Here is a 27,998-nt window from a genome sequence, read left to right as displayed (position 1 = left end):
TCGTTTCAGAGGAACCAATCCGGTTGTAGTCTGAGACTTTTTACCATAAACCGCGAAATGCGAATTTCCTGTTTCTGTCAGCGTTCGTATGCTCTTCTTACTACTTCAAATTAGCCATAAAACATACCTTTTCACGACGTGTAAGGCAGTATGAACACTGAGCACACTGCTGAAACTGACTGCACTGCAAATAATAGTCCACTTTCGACACCGGAGGCGAAGGACTTGAAGAAAGGAGTACTGAAGAGGTAACTTGTCAGCAGTTAGAGCTGATGCTAAGTTAGCTAGCTAATACATCGTCTGCTGACTATATCTAAATGCTAGGAATATGTTCCCCTTCTTCCACTGTACCTCTGTCTCGGTGTTATATTGCCCAAGGACTTTCTCGAGAAGATATGAGCCAGATATTAACTGTAACGTAAGCGGTGTTATGTTGGTGTTGACGTTGTTGTTGTTCCCGTGACTTAAAGATGCACAGGAATGCCACACTTCTATATAAGCGGGGGAAACACACGTTGCCTACTTTATTTTCAGAAAGGCCTTTGAAAAACACAGATCTGTTAGATAACCTCAAACATCATAACATGTTGCACTGTTTATTTGACATGATTTTTTCCCTTGAAAGCGTAAATTAAAGCTTTTTCTATTGGCTGCGCATTGATCACTAGAGGTGAAAGTTTATTCACTCTAGTTGACCACAAAATCAGGAACTAGCTAGTCTTTCTTGTGTTGTTAATACAATATAACAACCTTATGGGTTAGGAGGTTTCTCTACTTATTCCACTTATTCAGATGGTTAGAAATTCCTTTTAATTAGTAACACATATGGGCCTATTGAGAACTTGTCAAATGCAAAATCAGTTAATTTCGACAGTATCAAGAAAAACACAAGTTGTTTCCTTGCGGATCATCAGAGTAATTCCTGGTTTGATTATTTATTATTATTGAGCCATAGCTTGGAAATTGATAAAGATGTGCTTTCAAATTTCTCTCCAATGGGCTAGAAATTCAATTAATTCCAAATGATATAATGTATTATGGGTTGAATGTTTCTGTAGGATGCTTGTACTCTGGCTGTAAACCAGTTCTCTTTTTTCACACACACACACACACACACACACACACACACACACACACACACACACACACACACACACATTACAGCTTTTACTGCCATTATTGAACAGAAATTAAATGAAAACTGAGTGAACATTTATCCTGCTACTTCAAAGACAATTACTTATATATTTTCTCATTGAGTGAAACATTTCCAGTCTTGAACAACAATTTCCTTCCTCTGTCTCCCTAGAACTCCATTCTCAAAGTTTAAGAGAGTACACTCCAACTTCAAATCACCTGTAAGTAAACCCCCCCAAGTCTGTAATACACACTAACACAGACACACAAATCTTAGCATCGGTATCATGGCTGTCTGTTTTTTTACCTCACAGCTTCAAGTATCTGAGAGTGCTAAAGTAAGTCCTGCAGAGGAGGTGGCAGAGCTCGAGAGGAGAAGAGAGCAGCTGGACACAGAGATAGCACAGCTGGAGGCTGAGTGAGTACAGCTGTGTGTGTGTGTGTGTGTGTGTGTGTGTGTGTGTGTGTGTGTGTGTGTGTGTGTGTGTGTGTGTGTGTGTGTGCGTGTGCGTGCCTGTGTGTGTGAGTGAATTTAGGATTAGGGAATAGGGAATCAATACTGCTATTTACCACAAATTACAACCTGAAATAACTGTGCTTGTACATTTGTGCTCCCCTTGACTGCGCATAGTTTTGTCAGCATTAATCTGATTTGGCTCATTTTGAAATGTTTCTGTGTGTGTGTGCGTGCCTGTGTCTTAGCATTGCATGTTACACTTGCACAGATCTGCATTTGTTGGAGACCAGTTGTATGCGTGTGTTTCCCCAGGGGATACAGAGTGGAGGAACTGGAGCATCATATTGATATGCTGCATGAATACAATGACATCAAAGACATTGGACAATCACTCCTCGGACGTATTGGTAAGAGAAATGCTCATTTAGATCATTTAAGTCACTAGTTTTAGTAGTATTTAAAGTGCTAATTGTAGCCTAGGATTACAGAATACATAGATTTCTTGGGGGGGTCAAATACACGCATACATACATACATACATACATACACCTCAAGACTCCTTCAGATCAGTTCTTCATAACATATGAGCACAGTTCACATTCTAATTCATTCTATTTCTGGTGTATAGTCACATGCATACTGTAGGACTGAGTCTATTTTCTCTTTCAAGTGAACTGAAGTGTGGAAAATCTTTGGTATGGCAGTAAATTACTTGAACCATCTACATTATACATCACAATACACGGCATGTCAGATGATCGTGGCAGCCATTACGATGCATCTTATTTTCCCTCTGCTAGCAGTTGCCTTTTTTGTATCCATGACTGATCCAGTCCAGTTGTAGTTATGGGTTATGAGTCAGTTTTTCACACAAACAAAAAAGATGCATTGCAAGATGACAGGTAACCAACACTTTCAGCTGAATGAGTTGTTTGTCTGTCTGTGTGACTTATGTTAACACCTTTCGGCTCATTTATAATCAGGAAATGTACCCCTGCGAGAGACTAGAAGAGACATATAACAATGTGTCTTTCCTGAAAACAAACTGAACAAAGATGTGTGTGATCACATCTTTAAAAACTCCTTAAAATGGATGATTCTAAGAAGACACCCTTCTAAAAGGAGGCAACATTTTATTTACCACATGGTCACATATAGTTGTTGCCATCATTAACTCATGCTACATGGTATTGTAACTGATGTATACCATTAACAGTTAATAAAGGGGTGTATTTATTTAACTAACTAGTGGAAACTAGGGAACTAAATACATTATTATTTTAAACATGTACCACAGAAAGAAACATTTCAATAAGCTATTATCTTATCAACTATTACAACTAAAGCTTGTCGGAAAATGTAAACTGATACTGATGAGCTTCACTTATTCTTATTACATTATGTTGAAACTGGTTGAGATTCAAATTATTCTACAGGCAGCCACTAGAGGGCAACAGAACAGTGTGTTTCTGTCAACATAACTAGATTACTTTCATTTGACTTTGGAAAGTATTTACACAACACTGATTAGGTTTGCATTTAGGTTACATTGCCTTGCCTTTCAAACATCCAATCCAATAAGCATAGAAACATGTCATGGTGGAGGTGCTGGTCTTATTTGGGTAAGCTTGGTTATACTTAGGTTCTAACTCATACAGCTTAAATTAACCAGCCACTGACTGTCTTTTTGGCTCCATTCATATGTTTGCTAATATTAATCAGTATTGCCATCATACATCATATGAGGACATAAGTATTGATTAAGTTGAAATCACAACACTGTTGGTGAACTGTTTATTAATCCTCTTGCTAGCTAGTGCAACAATTGCAGACTGTAGACCCATCAGATCAGAAAGTTGTGTCGGCATTTGACCTTCTTTCTAGAACCCTTGTGACACTGCACAGTACTAAACCCCTCAAGAAGTGATGTAAAGTATGTCTGGAGACATACCAGACTGAGGAAACAGGCTACAATGAGTGAAAGACAGTTGTTAGTCTCTTTTGAAATATACTTGTACACATGTGCTGTAACTGCATGAGGTTAAGGAACTGTGGAGAAGTTCACATATTTCACCCTGTCAGGGAGGTTTTAGTGACACACAGCCAGCTCACATTATGCTCTGAGCATATGTGTCATAACAAACATGACTTTTTACCTAGTTTTAAATGAAGAGGCTAGTGTGTGTTTGGTGTTAACTGTACAACAATGGACAACAATTTTAACTGGATATAAAAGAGTCTCAGTTTAATACTGATGCCTCTGACCTGTATAAGCAAACAACATGTGCACATAATAGTGATTCTTATTGTCTGTCACCAGGTCAGATTACATTTATCCGGGTTGGATAAGTCATAAAATTAATACCTTTTTTGTGTTGGAGTGCTGAGGATGAATAGAGGAGTTTCACAGCCTGCGGGAAAAGGCTGCTCTGTAGTCTGGTGGTACATTACGTCACTAAAACAAAGTTTACCCTGTCTGACCCTTGTCATCTTTAGTCTAATGAGGCCAGCAGAATCAACAAGAAATAAAAATTCCTCGTAGTAGCTTTAAGTAAAATCTGGACAACCCCTGATTTTGTCAACTGATCTTTACACAATAATTTACACATGAACAACGCAAAAAGTTGTACAATCCTCAAATGCTGTAACATCACTCATTTCCCACTTCTGTGGTAAACCGGGAAATCTCTATATTTAAAACTATATTGTGAGTTGAAAGCATGCTATCTCTTTAAGTTCTCTCTCAGTACATTGGAGATTCAGGATGATAATGACCTCTTAGTGAATGGAGGTGGCGTTTCCCCTCTGACACAATGACAGTCTTTCACATCACTTACACACATACAAGTACAGTGTCTGTCAGTCATGCAGGCGCACGCGTACACACACTGTCAAGCACAAACACATGCTATCATCCACTCTTTCCCCCTTCCTGCACTCTTTTTCTCCCTCACTTTCTCTCAGACACACACACATACATTCACACACTTTCACAAAGAGTGTACACTTGAACACTGAGTTGCTGTTATTCTGAAAGGGTGGAGATGGTGGGCAGGCCGTAGAATGAGAGAGGAGACGAGGAGATGCCCTGCAGTACTCTAAGGACAACTGTGTCTTTGTCTCTCACCATGTCCATCTGTCTGTCTGTCGGTCAAGATTAAGGTCATTGTCACATCGCTCAAGAAATGTCTTTTTTAGTCTTAAAAATGTCCAAATTTTCATGAGTTTAGAAGTATTTATGAGCTTCCTTAATGAGAATTGAGACAGTTTTCTTTCATTATTCATGCATTATTAAACAATTAGGTAAGATCATGTTCAATGGCTTTATCTATATAAAAATTAATCCATTTGACACTGTAGTCTGACCTTAGCCTTTGGGTCTGGTACTTTCTGAACTGAAATCTTGTGAAATGTCAGTGAAGACAGACCGAAGGCATGCAATTAGATAAAAGCAATCTCCCACTGAATAATTTTGTACTGTACATAAATGAAAATGAGCAAAGATAATTGATAAAACAATGAGCTCAAGACCTTCAAAATCCCTTCATTCCAATAGCACTGTACTATATGTAGAAAAGTTTTGTTCTTCCTAAACAAATATAATCATATAATCATATACAGTATATATTGAGGAGAGAGACAAAGACAGAGCTGTAGTATTAATTACATTAGATTGTCATAATAACATATGCTACAACTTGGTCAGTCCTGAATATAAGAAAAAAACAATAAAGGTCTCTGTGTCAGGCTAAGCCTGGCACAGCTTGCCATTGCTTGGATCTACATGATGTAAAGGAGGCAGAGATCTGGCTAGTGGGGCTGATTTGTTAGATATGTTAGATGATGTATCAACTACAACTTAAAAAAAAGATGAAAATGATAATGAAGATGAGATGTCTGTCAAAAGCATTTTAAGGCCACTGTGTAAAATCCTGTCATACAAGCCTTTTGTTTAATGTGATTTCTTTCTTGTACTGTGCTCTTGGTCTGTTCAGTGTTTTGTGGATTGTTTGAAAAGCAGACCAGAGGGATGTGACCCTGTAATCTGCTGAAGGGGCCTAACCCCCACTTTCCTCTGTCTTGCAGCTGCTCTAAGGGGGACAACCACACGAGATCTCTACAGCCACTTCGGTCTGGAACTTGATGACTGAATAAAAAAAAAGACTGGTAAAAATGTACGAAAACACAGTGTTGGGAATTGTTCGTCTGGCAAAGGGTGGAGGGGTTAAACTCTGTTGACCTCAACCAGTGTCTTCAGACTGTATGAATTAGACTTGCCCATCTTCTTGATTGCCCATCTTCGTGATTCTGTTTTCACCTTTTCACAGAGGGAGAATTGTGTGTGTGTGTATGAGCTTGATAAGATGGGAATGGTGGTGTTAGTCCCGCAGGCAGGCCTAATATTTGAAACAGGCCATCTAATCAAAACAAATGTTCGTATGTTTTTATTCTCCAGCCTGTTGCCTGCGTCGGCTCTGCAAGAATATAAATGCTGTTAAGACTAGTTACTTTGAAAGGACTTGGTTTGTTCTGACATTTGAGCTTATGTAAATAGAGTTTGAAAAAGTAAGAGTAAGTCAAGTTTTTTTCTCAGACTTTTCTTTGTTATTTAAGGTGTAAAATAAAATGTGCTAGCTTTTAATATAATATATTTGTATGCAGGTAATAAATAGGCACACATACCGACACTGACAGGATTTTCCCATTAACATTTAAAATAACATTTAACCCACTCTGGAAACTAAAGAAGTTACAGATACAATACTCACAACAATACAACACAGATACACACTCTCCAACCCCAAACAGCAGCAACACAGGACAAACATTTTTTCAATCACTTAGTTGTAATAGACATGGATCACCAGTTCACCTTCCTTTTCCTAGGTCACCACATGCCTGATGACAGACAACATTGTTTAGTGATAGCAAGGTTTATAGGAAACCAATGTAAACCCCATTTGTGTTGTTATTCTATAATTGTGCAGTCAGTATTTACTTGATAATGATATGTTGAAGCCGAAAGCTTGCCTACTGGCAGTTTAAGTAAATACATACTGAGTGAAAGTGTCAAAATAGGTCGGATAAGGTCAACAGCCTGCCACTGCCAAACTATCATTGAAGGGAAAAAGGATATTAGCCAACTGTCACATTTGTTTCTAGTTTCCTGTCTATCTCCACGGGACCATGTAAGGTTTAACTAATTGTTGAGTACCTACTTCCTTTTTTTATATAAAGTGCCCAGTGTTGCCCTATTCAGTGTATCTACTGGACAGAGAGCACAGGCTGGTGGGATAATACTCTGGGTGTGCCCTTATCTATCTGAGAAAGGCTGACTATGTGTCCTGTCTGACTGATAGCGGCAAAGGAGCTTCACATCCCTGATGATGCTCTGTTTCTGTGTCGATGCACGCCTGTTGTGAGAGTGTAATGAAGTGTGTGCGCCTGTACCTTTTATCTCATTTGTTGGTCAAAGATCATTCTATTTTCTTATCTTGATCTTTGTATCGCTCAACATTTTGTTTTACAGTCTCACATATCAGTGTGGTATATATACAGTGTGATGTATGTTAGTGTACAGGATGGTAAATGCTGATCAACGTGCGCCAATGTTCGCCATGCCAGACTTTGACTTTATTGCATTCATTTTTAGTTGCAGATGCATCAGATATGAGAAAACGGGTTGCATGCAAATTATTTTGCAAGAGTTAACAATTACATGTGTCCAAGTTAATATGTGCCGTCTTAACCACTGGGGAAGTAACCTGTGTTAACCTGTAAAGTGACCTACAGCAGTTTGTTATTGTAGGTCTTTTGTAATCTTCCCTGATTATGCAATGTGCTTTATGACATGACAAAGTGCTGCAATGAACACTGTGTAAAATGTCAGCCTCAAGAAAAATTGTCAAAAGCATGCCTAAGTTCTTCTGCTCTGTCATGTGGGCTAAAGTTGAAGAAATCAGCAAGACAAAAAAAATAAATCTTTTAGTTCTGTCTCAACCAGCTGATGTAGCATTTAGGTATAGCAAAATAAAAATGAAAAAAAACCTGCAGGATGGAAGCAACTTGATATTATTGTATATCTTCAAGGGACAGTTCACCCCAAAATCCATCTAGACCATGTTGGTGTCAGTGCCATCTAGTTATATTAAAAATAAAGCATGTATCTCTACAGCTAGTACCTCCACAACTCAGCATCTCACACCAACACAATCTAGATGGCTACACAGCACTTCAGATGATAAAGAAAATATATATTTATTTTTGATAAAGGCATGAACTGTGCCTTTAACCCACTTATGGACATGAGAGATTACTGCTTTACACGTGTGTCCTTCCTCATTTAAATCCCCTCTTGTAGGGTGAATGGAGGGACGTGGTGAGGCCGCCTCTACATGCAGAGGCTGGGTTCATCTTACGCCACACGGCTCAGCATCAGGGCCTCGTCACTACCGGGTGGAAACTGCTGTGCGTGCTGGCTTCGTTGTCTGTCGGCGAGCAGGCAGGGGGCCGCACCGCATTTCCTCCTCGCCAGTGCCGCAAACCCCGCCCCTGCCGGAGAGGATGTTGAAAAAATCGCCGTCCCCGATTGGCCCGGGCAGCCCGTCCGTCAGCACTTATTCCTGACACACTGATGGGACGCTGACGGCGGTGGGCGGGCGCAGCTAAGAAAATTATAAGGTCATTTGAATTACGCTTGCTAGCGAGCTTATCGGCTACAATGAACCCAGAAATGATATCAATGATTGTGACAATGAACGGATGATGATCGCGGGGTCAGAGTCGAAGCGTACAGCCAGGCGAGTTTGACGTCCGAGCCGCCGGAGGAGGGGAGCAGCAAGCAGCAGCGCGTTGTGATATTAACAACAGGAGGGGATCCCGGTGCGTGTGTCCGTCTCTCTGTGCGTTTCTGTGAGCCTCTGTGAAGCCGAGCCGAGCGGCGGTGAGGAGAGGAGCGGAGCGGAGGGGGCGACCAGGCTAGTCTGTAAGCCGATCAAGGGGAGAATCGCACACAACGAGTTTCACGTCTGGGATTTTTCTGCGCATCTACATGCTTGTGACGGTGTGAGCGAGGTGCAAGGTATGTAAGCAGCAAAGAAAAAAAAAAGAAAGAAAAAAACCACCACCACAGCCAGCCACAGCCCAGGGTGACTGTGCGCCCCCGCGATGCTCAACTTCACGGATAGGTCCGCTTATCATAAGAAGAGAAAGGGGGGGAAGGACAGGGTACTGACTCCATTGTCCTCTGTCCACCTTGTGAGCGATCGACCCGCTCACAGGAACACGAGAGGTGGCTCGACACTTAAATATCTCGCTCCATGAATATGTGAACGTGGACGGCATATTCGGCACGCTGCTTTATCCTGACAAGAGGCTGCTGTCACACTGTCCATCCGCTTCCTCGCTTAAAGCCGATGCGCGCAATACGCTGCGCATCCTGCTCCTGAGCCTGTTACCATGATAACCTACATCGGGACTGCCCGTTAAATATGATCCAACCGGGTCTGACGACTGAAGGCCCAGTCCGCAAGCGCACATGGCACGGCCGGTGAGGCGCAGTCTAGTCTCTCCGTCAAGTGGGTTGAGCCTCTCGTCGTTTTCAAATCCACTACCGCAATATGATGCTAGTCCGCGCCTCTTAAATTTCCGGGTGTAGCAGCAGCGAATGATGAAGCTCTTTCCCTTAGTGTTAGTGCATTTCTTTCGCTTGACATCATGTCGGACAGCCAAGAGTAATTTAACCGTCCATGTTTTTGATATTTGAAATAGCTGCAGACTTGTTGGACTGCAATGATCACCATTCCAACAACATGCGAGGAGACGGCAGTAAATACCAAGTCAGCATCTTGGCTCGGTAAAAAATGGGGCTTACACCTTCCGGATAAACACACAACAAACCCCACAGTGTTTTTTTTCTGCGTGGGCTAATAAATAGATAATAAGCAGTCATTCAAACCGATCCTGTACCACTTTGGGATCATCTTCCTGGCTATCTGGTGGCACTCAGCACCAATGTCAACACATGCTGTCCTCTGCTGCTGCTGCTGCTCTCAGCTGTCACTAAGGCTGATTTGCTTTGAGTTAGGGTTTCCCCCAAGGTCTCAGCAGCCTTGAGCTGTGTTCAACTGCAAGATAGAAGAAAGCTCAAGTCATTCTCGGTTTTATCAGACTGCTCCTGCAAGAGAAAAAAAAAAGGCCTATAACACTCGTGTGTAATTGTCACTAGCAGATTGTTTGTATATTTTCCTCTGACATGCTCCTGATCGCTTATAGACATCATACAAGATGACAACATACAATATGCAGCCGGTTGGGTTTGGGTGACCTCTTCCTCATATATTACAAACTGGCAGTGCACCAGGGCTGAGTCAGTGGATAAAATCAGCCACAGGATGTGAAAACAAAATCGTGTTTGATAAGATTCTTAAAGGAGAAGTTCGATAAAGGAAAAATTCAATCTTTATCTGCTCACCCTCATGCAGACAGACAATCAGAAGTTCTGTTGTCCACAATACATATCTGGTGCTCCATAGCAAAACAAATTTACAGCATTGTCCCTTAAGTAACTGAAATAAACATTAAATGGTACCATACTGCTTGTGCGGTGTAGTCAAAGTCTTCAGAAGCCCTGTAATCCCAGATTGATTCGCAAAGACATTATTTACACCCTCAACATGCACTCAGTCTCATGCACCCTCTTCAGATGGGCTGCACACTAATGCTTTTAGCCTAGCAGCTGCTTGGAATATTTTAAAAAAGGATGTAAATAACATCTTTTTAAATCTAGTATCTCAGGGCTTCAGAAGACTTGGATTACGCCACATGAGCTGTTTTTTTGTTTATTTTGTTTTGCTGTGAAGATCTAGAAATGTTTTGTGGACTATGAAACTTCAGCCTACTTTGCATCAGCATGAGGAGGAGTAGATAATGACTGAATTTACATTTTTTGGGTGAATTTGTCCATGAAGTGGTTTGAACTCAAGAAGATATACCCCCAAGACAATTTCTTTTGCTCATTTAAACCACATGTAACCTTTCTCCCACTGAACTGATGTTTGGTCTGGAGTGTTTTGTGATTCTGCAGCCACTATCTGTATCTATTTATATATATGTGTGTGCATTCTTTCAGGATGATGCGTCTAGCGTGCTGCACGGCCCTGCTGTTTGTGTTGAGGCTCCTGGTGGGCTTGCCTTGGTACCAGGTTCTCCCGGCCATCCTGATCTTCTACCTGGGAAGCGGAGGATGGAGTTTCCTGCAGATCTTTGCCAGAACAGTCGGCAGAGACTTGCAGTAAGTGTGGGGATTGTGTGTGTATATATTTGCATGGCTCCATTGTAAACTATAGCCACAATTTTGATTAATGATAATAATAATAATAATAATGATAATAATAATAATAATAATATCAACAGAGGACTCTGGCAATATGCTGCCCCCTATGTTTTTGGAGCTGCCTGCTGAAAACTGGCCCTATTCCACAAATAATGCCTTAAATGACACCTTAAAAAGTGGTGGAATTTGAATGATGTTCAAGCTCCTTATTTTAAAACCAGGCAAGTCTTGAGTTTACCTCTGTTGTCAGTTGGAGCCACTGCCAAAAGGTACTGCAGTCTGTGAGTATTTTGACAGTGACAAATTTTCTCTGGTTCAGCCTCTGCTTGTTCCTGTCCGAAGCATTTCTAAACTTTGTGACATGGCAGGTCGTGCGAAATATTTTCGACGGAATTTGGTGGTGGAATGTGAATGATGTTCAAGCTCCTTTTAAAACCGGGCAAGTCTTGAGTTTATGTCTGTCAGTGGGAGCCACTGGCAAAAGGTACTGCAGTCTGTGAGTATTCTGACAGTGACAAATTTTCTCTGGTTTTGGCTCGACACTCCAGAACAATGAACCTAAAGGGAGACAATGACTGTGAGGGAAAATTGCTGATTTTCTGCTTTTCTTTGAGTTTGGTAACATCAAGATTGGGTGAACTGTATTAGAACTGTAGCCCTATCATGCTCCCAGTGTGCTGTTGCAAAGTCATAGCCTTGTTTATGTACTAAAAGGGTTATGTTTCCAACAGTTCTCATTCAGTCTGCCTCTTAAATCCAATGCACTGGATACACAGCCAAAACAATAAATAAGGTGTCACTGTCAAAACACTTAGTATCGTCACTATCAAAGGTCCTCGAGATAAGTGAATTCAACCAAAACAAGACCTTCAATGTAAAGTAACTAAGATTTGACATATGAATGCACTAGTTTCCAGTAACTAGTAGTTTTTGCTCAAGTGGTAGACATGAAAATTGTGCTGTAAATCAGTGAAAAGTCAGAATAGGGACTCCAAGCATTTCGCAGCTGGCAAAGGAAATGAGCTCAGGTAGAGGTACCATTATCATCTCTTGACTGAATGATATGTGATGAAACAATGATATTGACTCAAATGGATACAAGCAAGTCAATTATTAAAAACACAAATTAGCTGAGGTTTTTACAAAAATAACCATCAGAATAAATTTAAGCTTTGAGTCATTAAAAGTTTGAAGGACATCACGCAGGATCATTATTACTGAACATGTTGCTTGCTCAATGTTGGTTAGAGGAACAAGTGGAAGTGAAGTGTTGTCACTTCTCTAGCCCTGCAAACCCGTAGCCTGAAAGCAGCTTTGAAGAATTCACCACAAGACCTGAGGCTCCTCCTCACCAAACCTAGTTTAGCAGCCTCTGCTTGCTCCTATCCAGAGCGTTTCTAAACTTTGCAACATGGCAGGTTGTGCGAAACATTTTCGACTTGGGACAATAGAGAGGATGGGGGAGGTGCAGGTCATTTCTTACCTAAAGCCAATATTTATAGTATTGGGTTACCATGGCAATGGGTTTGTGGTTAACCTCCTTCTTTCATCAATAGCTCCAGCAGTGGTAGAACAGGAAATTGTAAAATATGGGCTTTTAAGACCGAGTTAGCCAAAGTGGCCTAACCAGTAGAGATTAGTGCTTTTCTATATGGGAAAAAAAGATGGCCTCAGCTCCCTCACTACTGAGAGAGAGATAACGATCACAGCTTCCAAGGTTTTTAGCTAAATTATCATAATATAACAGCACGCTATTGTTAAGATTTGTTCTTTCTTTAAGACTAGTGATAACCTGTGCTCCAGTTCTGATACTGTTGTCATTGTTTGTCTTTGACTATTTTAAAACCTCAAGGTTAAAAATTCACTGCATGTAAACCTGTCAAAACACACCTTTTGCACAGCGACTCGTAAATTCCTATTGTGTAATGTACTGTGACAAGGCTGGGGTGTTTATACCGTCAAAAACACTATGGCTCACATCTTAATGCCTTTGTAAACTAAACCGACCTCCTGAATACACATTTTGGTCCCTGCAAATGCCAGAGATTGTCACTGGGTGGTTTAGTAGTAGGCGTAAAGCATCTGTGTTTGCTAGAATTGGTTGTAAATCAACGATTTTTTAATGGCGCAATGCAGCTTGTTTTTCCAATATGACGGTCCACTCACGGACGTCAAAGAGAATACAAGTATGCCAAATCCATGGATGTAATACCATGAGATGTGTTATGGATAAGGAGCACTTTGCTAACAGCAAACTCGGAGCAAACTATAGTCAGCTTGATATAAAGAAATAAAAAAAATAACAAACTAGTCTAGGGCTGGGAAATATAGTGATATTACATCGTTATCATGATATGATATTTTGTCTTGTCCTGGTTTTAAAGTCGGCGTTGGAGTAATGTGATGTAATTTACCAACCTTTTGTTCTAATATTTACCCAACCCACTTAGTTGTTTTATCCACATTATTCAGTGTTTTTCAATCATAAGCCTCCGTCGAGATGAACATTTTCGTAATCTCTGTCCATACTTAGACACATGAACATGCATATCCCACGCCCATTCACGTACACTGGGTATGTGCCTGCCATTGTAAACAGGAAGCAAATTGTTTACTCTGTTCAGGTGCTTAGCTAGGGAGGGCAGGGAAATGTGACTGGTCTTCACAGAGTCTTCTTGGATAACTTGTCAGCAAACACTGTAAAGCAGCCATCATTGTCTCTTTTCAGTCACTGTATTATCAACATCCGTTTGTGTCTTTCTAACTATAGTGTTAAACAGCCTAACATCAGTTCTGTCAACGAACAAAATAAGATACTCCGATATTATAATACATCACTTACATTTCTGTTTTCTGGATATTTCCCCTGGCCAGAGTTTTCCAAAAGATCCGTTTTGAGCGACCTGAAACGCTGTTTACATAGATACGAATGGCCAAAAGCTTTGTTTTAAGAAATACCCATGTATGTGTCGATGGGGCCTTAGATGTTTCCCTCATCCAACACACATGATTCAAGTCATCAGCTTGTTGTCAATCTCTGCTGCCTAATGATGACCCATTAATTTGAATCAGCTGTGTTGTCGCCCAGTCCTAGCATTTATGAGGTTATTTTGAGGCGATTTAAAACTATCTATATATTTATATTTATGTGTATGTGACATATTTATACTGTGTCTTGCGATGCAGCCTAAAAATATGGACATATAATTTTTAGGCTACGTCGCCCAGCCCTAACATAATGTAAGTTCACGTCTCTCCTCTGTTGCAACAGATTGAGCTTTATTGTGAAATAAAGTAATAATGGAAGAGCAGCTATGCAACTTTAAATTACATTTTTTAATTACATTACATATTACATTTATCTCGACCAACATAAAGCTAATCCCTCGTGTAATGATAAAAACATCACATCCACAATTTAGCCGTAAAGTAACTTGGCTGTATAGATTTTTATGACATTGCAGTAATTAGTAACTGCCTGTCGACCAGTCAAGCAAATGGCTCCCACTCACTGACCACTGCACATACACTTAACCTGCTCTATTTATGCTCTCACATACCAAGTACGTTTATCTGCAACTGTCCATACTGTAAGTGTCTGACTTAGTGTAATCACATTCACACTAGTGTCAAAGCTGTACATATCTGACTTATTGTGTATACACCATATTCATTGGTCATTACTAAATGTTTATTCAGCTAAGAGTCCAGTGTTATCATTATTCGTAACTGCTGCCTGTGCTGTATACTGTATATCTTAGTGCATTCACTCTGTTCATTCTGTTTATACTGCTCATGCTGTATCTATCTTAGGATATTCATCTCTGCCCCTCACTGATTTATATATACATATATGCATTACTTCGCTCTGACTAGCCGGTCAGATGCTAAACTGGATTTCGCTGTCTCTGAACTTGTGCTATTTATGAAATGACAATAAAGGTGAATCCAAAATCTAATCTCATTATACAATGTTTAGGAGAATATGGCCTTTATCTGTATCTTTGTGCCATAAATGTAAATTATCAAGTGAGATCTTTCCATTACGATAGACTTTGCCCCTTGCACCCACCCATCCCTTCTCTGTCATAATGTTTTATGCCTGCTGTTTCCACATCATGCACAGTGTAGGTAATAAATTGCCTGGGTCGGTGAGCCAGTTGATATTGTACTTTGAATGATATGCTAGTGGTTTAGCCGATTTTAGCTTCTTAGCTTCAAATAATTCACATTTGCTGCTGCCGACAAAAGTTTTTAGTTTGATTTCTCACTGTTCTTCCACCCACTGTGTAGAGGAAGTGACTGATTTCAATACATGTAGCTACAGTGTAAAAAACAACATCAGAGACTTAATGAGATAAGTGCTGTAACTGTCACAAAATGTGCATTCATTATATTTTTGTAAAAGTCATGTTGTTGTTGTTTGTTAAAAATTGCAAATATTCGCTATTTAGAAAACGTTCTTGCCAGACAGACACGTTTTAAACTTGAGAGCAAGTAGAAAACCAATTTAAAAACTTCTGTTCCCTGGAAAATGGCTAGCAGTAATGGAAGTAGATGCAATTTGCAGTTAATGGCCTAAAACATGAAAAACCTTGTAGTCGTGGTAGTCGGCTTTTGCATCAAACGGAAAATTGGTCTTTTTGAATCATTCCAAAAGAAGCTGACTGTCTGTTTTCCACTTTTAATAATATTATCTCCTCCTCCTTCAGTGCGGCAGGTGTGCTGTTGCGGGTGAAGATGAATGTCAGACGCCACCTCAGCGAGAAGAACACTGTTCCCAAGATCTTTGCCGAAACAGTGAAACGCCACGGGGACAAAACGGCCCTGATATTCGAGGGGACTGGGGAGAGATGGACCTTCCGACAGCTCGATGAGTATTCCAACAGAGTAGCTAACCTGCTGCTGGAACGGGGTTTCAAGGTAGGATTTCAAGACAGAATATTCTATCGATAAGGTGAAAGTGTTAAAGATGGTCTTTTTAAAACATTGAGAAAGCAGAACTGATTAGTCTTTAACTTATTTAAACTCTGTTATCACAACCAGTTTGACAAGGCATCAATTTTATTGTCTTTTCAGGATGGTGACGTGGTGGCCCTTTTCATGGAAAACAGGTCCCAGTATGTGGGCCTCTGGCTGGGCATGGCCAAGATCGGTGTAGAGGCGGCTCTGATCAACTTCAATTTAAGACTAGAGGCCTTGGTCCACTGCGTCACCATTTCCAATGCCAAGGCTGTCGTGTTTGGCTCGGAGCTGACTGATGGTAAGAGCAAGGAGGAAGGAAGGAAGATGTAATTAGAGAAGCATCTGATGGATATGTGGCAGATTGTGTTTATTACAGTAGAAACATAGTCAGGTTTATAGCCAAAAAATCAGAAACCTTCTCAGCGGGTTTTACAGTCATTGCAGCGTTGCCGATGAGTGTTGTTAATGCTTCCGCTGTGATGATAGCAGTGGAAGGCAGCAGAGGTCATAAAAGTTGGATGGGTTTCAAAGGAGGTGTCTCTTCAGTCAGTCAATGGGGCTTTGAATGGCTGATGGATGGAAAGGTGGGAATAAGTGATGGAGAGAAAAGTGGAAAAATGTCTCTGTGATCAGCCTGCAGTATTCAAGCTCGGAGTTTGGACAAAAAACGATGTGTGTACAGAACAAAAAAACTAAAATAACAACATGCTGAGGCACATTTTGTTCTTATAAATTGGCAATATTGTAAATTGAATCTCTTTGTTTCATTGATAATAATTACAGCATGTAAAATAATTATATAATAATAGCTCTATTATTGTTATGAGTTCAAGATCATTATTAGATGGGATGAATACATATTGAAGAGATAAACAAATGATTAATGTGCCGGCAAGATATTCAAATATTACACGTGTGTATTTATATGAGTATTTTTAAAAGCCTAAATATAACTAATTACCATATATTTATATGATGTCTAATAAACGGACCTGCAGTGTTTTATTAAACATTCCTTGTATTGCTTTGACTTGAATCACAGCAGCTCAGTGGAATGGTCAAACATAAATTAGGGATCTGTTTCAGTCTCCTCATGACCCTCTTCTGGGTCCCTGCCCAATCTGAAAAAGCCCTGATCTCACCAGCTATAAAGAGGGAATGAGTTTTGAGCTGTTCATCCGGGGATTGATGGAGCAGTCTTTGTACTGGATCCTGCACTTGTCATGTGCTTTATGCCTTTAAGTAATTGGAAATGCAGCCTCTTTGCCGCTGAACAGGCTAAAGTCGAGCCAGTAGCCTTAAGTGCTGAGCCAGCATGACATAAGGCTTTTGAATTGAGATACAGTCTCTTTTTTCAGGATAGAATATTAGATGTTTTTAATTTGTAGTTTCCCTTCTTTTGTGTGCACTTCCTCTCTTTATGTCAAAATATTCCTCTTTTCTTTCTCGATCTCCCTCCTGATACCGAGGGATGCACACACACACACACACTCACACAAACACACACACATAATGGAAGATTTACATCATGAGCTATTGGCTGATAATGAAATTTTAGCTAATAGATGGAGCGGATAACAGGCACATCAAACTGCCACTGCTGGGAGCCAAACATGTGGTCGACACTGTGGATGTTTTTTTACAGTTTCAGAGAAAGACAACATGATTTTCGGCAAGGGTTCAGAGATGAGGGGGGAAAAACACAATTTTTGCTAACCATAGCTTACCCTCCTACCAAGTAGTTAAAACCTGGAAGGTGTGGAACTTCTTTTTAGAACACAAAACTGTGAAATTATTAGTAATCTTTTCAGATATTCCACATCATGCATCCCCACTGACACCCAAAATCATTTTAATCTACTCTGTCTCCTGTTACACAGCCTTGCACATCTTTCCTTGTCTATTGCACCATTTTTCTTCTCATCTCTACAATGAATAATATTCCAGTTTTATGGAGCTGAAATGTCTTACCACATAAAGTTCTCTTGCAAATTAGGATGGAGAAATTAATTCATGGTAATCTCGCTTTCTCTAATAGCTGTGTGTGAGATCCACAGTTCAATGGGGAAGGCAGTACAGATGTTTTGCTGTGGAGACTGGGACCCCCAACGAGTCCCACGGGGAACCGAGTGCCTAGAGCCCCTGCTGGATGCTGCCCCATCTCATCTGCCAAAAAGGCCACAACGCTGCTTCACAGGTGAGAACTAGGGTTGGACAGATCCACTTTTTTTTTGCTCGAATTTGATTCCAATGCCAGAATGTAAACTTCTACTTAAACAAGTACCAATCCTCGCTGTGTGGAATAGACTGAGATCATTTTTTTAAAGCCACACCAGGGTTCATTATAACATTGCCCTTTCTAGTTAAAACAATACAGCTGAATCAAATGAGAACTAAATGTAATTTTAAGTCATAATTAAACAGCAATTTAGTATAAACAAACGATAAATGAAATCACAAGTCACACAAGTAGTTTTATAAGTAAGTAAGTAAAGTTGCCATAATTTATCTCATAACCAATCCAGATAGGAGTTTCCCAAAAATGTTAATAGTCCCAAGCAGTTCATTCAGCAACTAAAAGTTCAGCACCTGCTCCAACCAAAGCCACAAAGAAAGCTTTTGTTTGCTTTTGCTAATAGTCTTGCAGCACAGACTTGTTTAAGGTTGGTGAGTAATACTTTTGGAGCCAAGCAGTGACTCACTGTCAAATAAATCAGATCACTCAATTATGTTGAAAAAGAAAGAAAGAAACACTCTCACCAAGCTGAAATGTCGAATAACATCTCTGTGTTGAAGTGACTTTTTCTGTCTTTTCATGTTTCTATACATTACACGTACATGTATTAAGAGAAATGCAGTTTCATTGTCGATTATTATAAATGTTGTTGTTTAATTCTATTGAATATGTTTTTGACCACAAATAGAGAGCTAGACGGTAACTTAAATTGAATTTTTTAAATTAATGGTAAACATTTAAACCTATTATGCTGATAACCAAAATTCTAGAGATTCTTTTTTTCATTCATTTATTTTATTAGTTTTGGGGGGAACTTTTAGCCTTCATGTACATAAGCGATATTATAGAGATTGTGTACGAAATATATTAATAATCAAGTGATGTAAATTGTATACATAGATCCCAGATTTGCCTAAAAGAGTTTTATAACCCTCTATTATTAGTGGCATGGTTCAGTTGACAGCTATAGAAAGATAAATATTCTGAATTTATCAGACTGTTATACTTATCCACTTACACTTATCAGACTGCCTTTATCCACTTACTCATCATATCCACATTACTTGTGATTATGTATCAAAAACTTTAACGAACCTAGCCTTAATATTTTAGTACTTTAGTACAACAATGTTACTTATTTCCAATAATCGACCCATGGGTATTGTTGTAAAAAACAATACCAAGGTATTTGGTCTAAAATTGTGATAATGGATTTTGTCACTCTTACCTGCTCACTCAGCAGTCACACATGTTCTTGTAGCAATGCGTCCTCTGTGTCTCTGGAGATCTGAACTCAGATCAGTGAGGACACATTCAGATGGGATTGGAGATGTATGCACTCATTCAATATGTTGTGTAAAGTGAATGTCCAGAAGTACTGCACTGCTGCTGCTTAGTCACCTCTGTACATATACAAACACACAGCTGATTGTCTTTTGCCAGTCGAGGCAGCACAGAGCCACCATGATCCAGTTCTCTAGCTGTATGTTAGAGCTTTAAAGTGTACTTCTACTATGATGCCAGACACCCCAAACTAGATCTACAACCAATTATGTAAAGATTTGGATATATCAGGATATCGCCTTCTTTACATACTGTGTTCCTAAGGCAAAAAAGGCAAAACATAACTGCTTTATTTTGTCTCATCCCTCAGAGCTGTAACTCTGTCTAAATGAGCTTGCAATAAAAAAAAACTGTGAATAGGCTGCTAATTAAGGATCAAAGCCATCAGTTAGACTCCTGCAAGGCTGATGGGAAGTGAACATTTAGCAGAATATTTATTGCATTTCTCTGCTGTCTGTTTCAGATCGCCTGTTCTACATCTACACATCGGGAACCACTGGGATGCCTAAAGCTGCTATTGTTGTGCACAGCAGGTAGGAAGGAGCCGTGCAGCTAACAAACTGACTCACAGGAATTGCAGCTGCTCGCTTTGTTTATCTTTGTAACTTTCATGTGCAGCGTAAATACTGTTGGGAGAGAATGGAAGAGAAAATCATAAAACTTGTTTTGTTTTGACTTCTTTAACTTTCTTTTCTTGCCCTGCCTCACCCCACCCTGGTTTTCAGGTACTACCGCATGGCAGCCTTGGTGTATTACGGCTTTAGGATGACCTCAGATGATGTGTTGTATGATTGCCTACCACTCTACCACTCTGCAGGTAAAACTGTAACTGTGTGTGATTTTCAAGTTGAGGTGTGAAGTTACAACACGCAACTTTTCCTTCATTTATTCAGTCCTTTCAGTCAGTTGAGTTTCTCATAATGTTCATCTTGATGAATTTTCTAGCTAACAGCATCCAGTCTAAGATAGTGGCCACTCGACAGCAAAAATTCTATTCTGTTTTATGTCTTTGTATATTTATATATCGAGCGAGCATTCAGTGAACCTGACGGCTCCTGTTTCTTTGTCTACAGGTAACATTGTGGGAGTGGGCCAGTGTATATTACACGGCATGACTGTAGTCATCAGAAAGAAGTTCTCTGCTTCTCGTTTCTGGGACGACTGTGTCAAATACAACTGCACTGTAAGCATAATATTGATTAAAAATCACTGCCACAGAAGTGGTGGGCAGTGTAGCTGTTATTTGTCACTGAAGTATTTGTTTCTCATTACCATCCTGCTCCATTCTCGTCCAGATTGTACAGTACATTGGTGAGATCTGCAGATACCTGCTGAACCAGCCAGTTCGGGACACAGAGAAACAACATCGGGTGCGCATGGCACTTGGCAATGGTCTACGCCAGTCTATATGGGAGGAGTTCATGAACCGCTTCAATATACCGCAGATTGCAGAGTTCTATGGAGCCACTGAGTGCAACTGCAGCCTGGGCAACTTTGACAACAAGGTAGGAATCTCCTCAGTTTTCTTTATCAGGTCAAGTGTTTTGTTTTGCCATTGATTTACCAAATTCATTAAATTCTGATTCACGTGGCTTTGTTTCGATTTCCTTTACGATTTGATACAGTATCGATTCTCACCAAAATTTAACCATTGTGGTGTTTTTTTTGTTGTTGTCTGTGCTTTAGGTTGGAGCGTGTGGCTTCAACAGTCAGATTCTGCCCTTCATCTACCCCATCAGACTGGTGAGGGTAGATGAAGAGACCATGGAGCTCATTAGAGGACCTGATGGCGTCTGTATTCCCTGCAAACCTGGTAGGTTCATTATATAAATGTATTGAACATCGACACTGCACCTGGAAAGCCTAAATGTGCATACAGAGTGGGGGCTGAGGAAAACATCTCAGGAGTATTACACAGCCACTAATATGTTCCTATCCACATCATATGTTTGATTAAAGCTGGACATGTGGTTTTGGCCACTTGTAGTGATTATCTCCATTTCTCCTTTTACACATTTGTCTTTCAACTTACTGGTAATAATAAGTGAGCTGGCTGGCAATGATTGGCATACATACAGAAATGTTAGTTGTTTTTCCTTGTAAAAAACACATTTAAATGAGGGTTTAGCCCTATATGTTAAGAAGAATATACATTTATTCTGTTCTTTTAATCTCTCTGTCTCCGTCCCTACAGGCGAGCCTGGCCAGCTAGTCGGCAGGATCATTCAGAACGACCCTCTTCGGAGGTTTGATGGATACGTCAACCAATCAGCAACCAGCAAGAAGATTGCTAATAATGTCTTCAAGAAGGGAGACAGTGCCTATCTTTCTGGTTAGTCTCTCACTCACTCTCTCACACACACACACACACACACACACACAAGAAGTTATTCACTGTATTCTTTGCTGACTGACTAAATTAATGTGATATTTTGCCCCCATACAAGGTGATGTATTAATCATGGATGAGAATGGACACATGTACTTCAAGGACCGCACAGGAGACACTTTCCGCTGGAAAGGAGAGAACGTCTCGACGACCGAGGTGGAGGGAACTCTCAGCAGGCTGCTAGACATGAAAGATGTAGTTGTCTATGGTGTTGAAGTACCAGGTAAAATCTTGCTTGATGAATGTTTGAGAAGAAAGTGTCAGCAAACTGTGTTCAATGATGAAGTGGTTACAGCTGCGGTATCCAGGCTTAAATTTAATTAAATTATCATAATCATAAAGCTGAGCTGCACTTGAGTGACAGCAGGGACAATTCCCAGATGCCACTTTCCAGTCACTGTGATTAGATTAGATACCTTTATTAATATGATATATACTGATTACATACACTAGTGTGCACAGTGACAACTTAAAGAAGATTTCAAGTCAGACAAATCATATAATATATTAACTATTCTTAAATAGTATATAAAATGAGTAACAAAGCAAAGAGTCTTTCTACCCTGGTGGAATGCTAACACTGCTAGCAAAAGAGGTGATGAGAGGTTGGCTATTTGGTTTTTTGTTTCTATTGTTTTCTCCTTTATGTTACAAAGCTGACACTGCATATTTCATTTGTTTATTTTGTTCAATACTTGTGACGGATATACTCAACATCGCTATTGTAACTAATTTTCGCCACTCCACCTGTAACATTAGGTTGAGTGAGTCAGACTTAAAACTGATCTATCACTAACTACGTTTATGGATCTGTGCAGGCATTCACGATACAAAAATCTGTCTGACATCAAACCGCCACAGAATAAATCCTCTGACATGCTCTTTTCCTGTGTCCACAGGAGCCGAAGGAAAGGCTGGAATGGCAGCCATCGCTGATCCGTCTCACTCCACCGACCTGGAGAAGTTTGTGAAGGACATGGAGAAGGCGCTTCCTCCGTACGCCAGACCCGTGTTCCTTCGCTTCCTTCCAGAGGTCAACAAGACAGGTAAAATGGTGTAAAGACTAAGATCTTCAGCAGCCAACATTGTTTTATTTCTCTGCATTAAAAAGATAGTGTTGTGGTAATTTTGGTATTTTTTTATTTATTGTTACTATAATTTTTTATAATGTGTATTTTCAGTATTTTGTATATATGTTTTTTATGTCTTTTGGTTTATTTAGACTTTGCCTTTGTCTTTTGTTGTTGTTCTTTGTGGAGTTTTTACATTAGGACAGCTGACAGACTCTTAAACAGCTAAACTGCAGTTTAATTGGCTAAATGAAATACCTATTTGAACTCGCTTTCTTTCTATTTCTCAGGAACATTTAAGTTTCAGAAGACGGACTTGCGTCGGGACGGCTTTGACCCCACTGCAGTGTCAGACAGACTGTACTTCCTGGATTCCAGCAGAGGGCGGTATACGCAGCTGGACGAGGAGCTGTACCGCTCCATACTGTCAGGGAAACACAAATTGTGATGACCAGGCTGACCACTACATGTACACACGATACACACAAACACACACATACAGACACAGAGAAGAAGACATTATTGTGTGACCAGGATAGCAGAATGCAGGACCTTCTCCCCATATACACAATTGCATATAAAGTAATAGCCATACACACTCCATGCCAACACGTTTACACACACACATCCACATACACAAAATATTCCCCAAAACACTTTACTCTTTATGACCCCTAAAAATAGTCTTATGCACACCACACACACAGACACACACACAGATATACACACAGCACCACTCATCCATCCCTCCTGCAATCCCCCCGGCAACTCCTCTCGCTACCTCAGCAAACACAGAGAGAGGCACAAACCTAGTAACCAGGTCTATTTGGTAACTTGAAACCACCCTTCATAGCCACACAATCCCCAACCCCCACCCGACCCCACAGGTCTCTCAAACGACCACGCCTGTCCATCCTGGTCCATCGAACCAGATGTGTTGCTGTGGGACACAGCTGGCTATGCGGGACACGGAGAACAAAACCGGCTGCCTAGCATTCAGAATGCAAAAACTTGAAAACTACAGATAACCGCAGACTTAAAGAATGCTAAAAAAGAGCATGGATTCTGTACAAAAAAATGGGTGTTGGACAACGAAGGGACTCATGAGGGCCTGAAATGTCTCTCAGCTCGTTCTTTCGTCAGCGGGATTGTTTCTGTGTACACGTGGAGCCCCTGATGTCGACTCACCTGCACGATCAGCCAGCAGTGACAAACCTGTGTGACAGCTACAGCTTTGTTTCCACTATTGCTCTTAGGGCTTGAGATGAAAATGAAGAAGAAGACACCACATTTTGTTTTCAAAAGGGAACAACATAAGGATGTGAGGGATTTTGGAAAGCCTTTGACCCGTAACCCACGGTTACAGAAGTCAGATTAGACCAGTGGTTGAAGCTCAGAGGTTCACTAAAGTGCAATAGGGCTCCAGCGCTTGCAGTGCAATAGTCAGCCGCACCACACGAGTGCTGATATAAAACAAAGCTTTGTATTTAAATATGTCTGCATCACACCAAAAATATTTAAGTTGTAGTGTTTGTTTACATATTTAAGAAGTCTTAGTTAATTTATGTATTTGTTAAAGCTTTCTCTTTTGTTCTCGTGCAGATGTATCAGGTTGTGTTTTGCTTTACGTGTATCCAAATCCGTGCTTAAGAAACTCATGGAGTCCTCAAAAGTGAAACTGCAGTAAGCAGTTTATATCAGCTGCTGGAATACAAAGTTAAGTGATCGGGCTGATTCAACCCTGGGCTAATAGATGGGCTATTTCCACACACATGGCTTGTCCACATGCTGACGTACAGTATGTTTGTGTGGCTGTATTGTGCAGGTTTGGTCCTAAAAGGTAGATTTTGCCTATCGTAGGGTGTGTATGGGTGCGTGGGTGCGTGCGTGCGCGCATGCGTGCGTGCATGTGTTTGTGTGCGTGAGTGTTTTCTTGACTGAAGAAGGAGAAGCACCACATCATCGAGGTCTTGTGTTATAAACAATGTTGCGGTGCTAAAGAGGGATTTTCTGCCAGATTCAAGAGAGCCGAAAGATCCAAAGATTCCAAGGCAGGGGTGCGCCGAAACAGAACGGTAGAAGAAGAGAAAATGTGCTTTGTCATCGATGTTTTGTCTGTTGTTTTGCAGTAGCTTGTCGCCCTCCAGAGGTTGTAGCAACACGAGTGAGCATCATCAACCACAAGCAGAGCACTGTGCCTTACTGTGAGTTCACCTCCCAGATTCACAGGCCCTGGTCCACGCATCGTATCTCACATGGATCCCTCTTCTACCTACGTTCAGCTTCACTCGTCCCTGTCACAGTAGCCCTGGTAACACTGGCCTAAATCTTGGGAGCTCATATTTTATTCTGAAAAATCATCTGCCCAGCGGCTGACCCCTTCGTCCTGCCGGGTGCAGGAAGAGTTTGCGTTGATGTCTCACTGCGCGAGGCTGCTGTCATCACATTTTCTGGGACAGTCCTAACTTCCTGTCCTGCGAGTCTCCTCTGGTCCTTCCTCAGCCCCAACTCTGAACTTAAATTGTCTTCTAGCTGTCTTATTTGTTCCCTTCTTGGGTCGTCTTATAGATATTGTTCTCCCAAGTTTCCATTTGCTCAGCACCTTTACACCAAGCCTTTATCTTCATCTTTCTGCTAAGCACTCCGGTCATTTTCATAAATCCATCTCCAATCCACTTCTCTTACTTATTCCTTCTCTCTCTATCTCTCTCTCATTGTCTTCAAGCTGGCACCTCCGTTTGGTCCTTGCTGTCCTCGTTAGGTACCGAGCTTCATTCTCTGCCATGTCTGCATCATCTCTCTGTGCTCATGTTGATTCAGACAATGGTATAAACAGCCATTGGATACATTTCAAATTTCCTAATTGGAGTTTGTTGGAGAGAGGTTTTTTTTTGTCAACTTATCTTTAGGAGGGCTGATGACAAAAAGCTCCAACCGTACACTCAATTGTTCTAAAAACATCTTTGGCCAATGTGTGTTGTGTGTAGTCTGCCATCACCTTGTGACTTTTTGTCTTACCTTCGCAACTGACCACATCCTCAGTCCCCTACAGCACAGCCAGGTTTGTGAGTCATGCGAGGACTGGCTGAAGTGTAGAGGACACATATTTCGTCACCATTTTTTAGGCTGCTTCACCCTCTTGTGTTTAGATGGCTTACGTTTTAGTCCGTACTTTTCACTGAATGACTGACACAGTTGACCTTGACGGCTGCAGTCCGCTGACAGCGATCGTCGAAGTCATTTCCAAGCAAAGCAGTGTGACTGAAACCGAGATCTCATCCCTGCTCCCTCTGTGGTCCTAGTTCAGAGCGTGTCTCTCTCACTTGTATTTATTCTTTAATGATGAGTGTGAAATGTTCTCATGAATGTCTGAAAAAGCAAACGAGTGACCAATGATGATGATGATAATGATGATAACGAAGATGATGGTGGTGATGATGTTGTGAAGTAAAGTGTGATTTACGTATCTAAGGGAACACAGTTTGGCTGTTATGATGCTAGTGACTGAGGGCTGACTGAACAGCCTCACAAGCTGATCACTCTGAATAAGATGTTTCCATTTTCACGTTTTTTTTGTTTTTGTTTTTTTTTTAAATAAAAAAAATGACTTTAAATTATTTCTTTTTTGAAGGAACTGTTAATTTTACTTTGATTGTTTCATTGCTAAATGTGTTTGCTTTTTTTGTGTGAAATCATAGCTTTGTGATTTTTCTGGTATAAACAAAATCGGGAATTATGAGTGTGAGACAATCGAATGGCAGTTATTTTCGGTTTTGGGCTTTTCTTTTCTCTACCTTTTTATAAAAGGCAGTAGGAAGCAGACTTTTGTGGATCACAGTGGTTATGAATGTTAACCAGGAGCCAATTTTGCTGTTTCCCCATTTTCCAATTAGTAACTGTTGTTCTGATAAAGTAGACGGCAGACTAGAAACTGCTGAGGGACTGCAGGGTGTCGCATGTTTGTGGGATGGTGTGTGTTTTTGAGACATCTGTTTGGCCAGAGGGGGGCACTGTGTCCTTGCCGATACACACAGGTTTCCATTCCACCTTCTGTCATGCAGTCTTTGGATGAGTAATGAAATGATCTACTGACTACAACTGCTCTAGATGGACATGTATGGGGTGAAGATAAAGCATCACATGAGGTATCTCAAAATGTGGGATGTTCTCGCTGATGTTGATGTTTAAATTGGCTTGTTAAACTTGCTTGACCCTGTTTCTTTCAAATGTTTTGATCTCAGAGGTTATCTGCTCGTATTTGCTAAATTATTTCACTGATTAAAGCTCCCAAGTCAAAGTCAGAGACGTGGGGACTTATACAAGTTAAAGTTTGTCCGTTTGAGTTCCAAAGTGATCAATTTTAAGAGCAAAGTCTCAGATGCATCAAACTATCACAAGTGTTCCCACCAGCTCATACTGAGATAATGAGAGTCTCTGGTTGGAGAGCTCTGCAAAAAAAAGAAAATAAGGACAAGTCACCTCTGAGCTCCTCGATACGTCTGTTATTATGCTGAGATCATTTCACGCCAGGCTGATTGATTTTTGTCCCCCATGCCTCTGATCAACATCTCTCACTCAGCTTTTTTGCACTTTTTGTTTCTTTTGTGTTCTTTTCTTGCCTGTGGTGGTCCTCAGGAACATCGAGCCGTGCTACAGAGGGAAAATGAGTTTTTACATGTCTGCCTATGTGTGTGAAAGTTTTATTTTTTTCTATTATTATTATTTTATTTTCCTCGTCTCAATGCGCAGGCGGCAGCTCTTCGACCTGTGCAACAGAGCGTGTAGGGGAGGTCTGTGAGGTGTGCTGTGTGTGTGAGACGCACACACACTGATGTCCTCTTGTCCACTGAAGGCTAGCTGTATACATCATGCATTTTAAGAAAATGAGATAAAAACAGTGCTGCAAATGGAAAATCATTATTAATAAAAAACTATTTAAATTGTTCACTTGGGCTCCGATTGTTGTTCTGCTCTCTTGGGTTGGATAGAGTTGGATTATACCTGATGGCTGGTTAACATATCCAGATAGATTTTGCCACACTATATTCTTCATGACTTTAAGTACT

At 40.6% G+C, this 27,998-nt stretch overlaps 2 protein-coding genes across 3 annotated transcripts; both read left to right on the top strand.

Annotated features, from left to right (window-relative positions):
• The first annotated feature begins 1 nt into the window (after position 1).
• swi5 (SWI5 homologous recombination repair protein) lies at positions 2-6,164 on the top strand. The gene is made up of 5 exons (XM_037116545.1): positions 2-248; positions 1,310-1,358; positions 1,452-1,555; positions 1,907-2,001; positions 5,681-6,164. The coding sequence occupies exons 1-5, from the start codon at positions 151-153 to the stop codon at positions 5,743-5,745; spliced, it is 411 nt and encodes a 136-aa protein (XP_036972440.1). The 5' UTR covers positions 2-150; the 3' UTR covers positions 5,746-6,164.
• slc27a4 (solute carrier family 27 member 4) lies at positions 1,967-27,879 on the top strand. Of its 2 annotated transcripts, XM_037116541.1 has the most exons (15): positions 1,967-2,001; positions 5,681-5,769; positions 10,725-10,886; positions 15,641-15,851; positions 16,008-16,191; positions 17,932-18,090; positions 19,937-20,006; positions 20,199-20,290; positions 20,547-20,656; positions 20,769-20,978; positions 21,160-21,286; positions 21,668-21,805; positions 21,921-22,085; positions 22,762-22,908; positions 23,223-27,879. In XM_037116541.1, coding segments are annotated over exons 2-15 (1,935 nt in total). In that variant the 5' UTR covers positions 1,967-2,001; positions 5,681-5,767; the 3' UTR covers positions 23,381-27,879. The 2 variants fall into 2 exon arrangements, with proteins under 2 accessions (XP_036972436.1, XP_036972437.1); XM_037116542.1 differs by lacking the exons at positions 1,967-2,001; positions 5,681-5,769 and adding an exon at positions 8,051-8,675.
• The last annotated feature ends 119 nt before the right edge of the window (positions 27,880-27,998 follow it).

This window comes from Acanthopagrus latus, chromosome 12, assembly GCF_904848185.1.
Source record: "Acanthopagrus latus isolate v.2019 chromosome 12, fAcaLat1.1, whole genome shotgun sequence".
NCBI classification, from domain to species: domain Eukaryota; kingdom Metazoa; phylum Chordata; class Actinopteri; order Spariformes; family Sparidae; genus Acanthopagrus; species Acanthopagrus latus.
This window is presented reverse-complemented; position numbering and strand designations above follow the sequence as displayed.

Bases quoted from the DNA above. Each gene is read 5' to 3' on its own strand.
- swi5 (XM_037116545.1), top strand. From the start codon at position 151: ATGAACACTGAGCACACTGCTGAAACTGACTGCACTGCAAATAATAGT. The intron at 249-1,309 runs GTAACTTGTCAG...CTGTCTCCCTAG, and splicing joins AAGAAAGGAGTACTGAAGAG to AACTCCATTCTCAAAGTTTA. The intron at 2,002-5,680 runs GTAAGAGAAATG...TCTGTCTTGCAG, and splicing joins ATCACTCCTCGGACGTATTG to CTGCTCTAAGGGGGACAACC.
- slc27a4 (XM_037116541.1), top strand. The intron at 20,979-21,159 runs GTAGGAATCTCC...TCTGTGCTTTAG, and splicing joins TGGGCAACTTTGACAACAAG to GTTGGAGCGTGTGGCTTCAA. The intron at 21,287-21,667 runs GTAGGTTCATTA...CCGTCCCTACAG, and splicing joins CTGTATTCCCTGCAAACCTG to GCGAGCCTGGCCAGCTAGTC.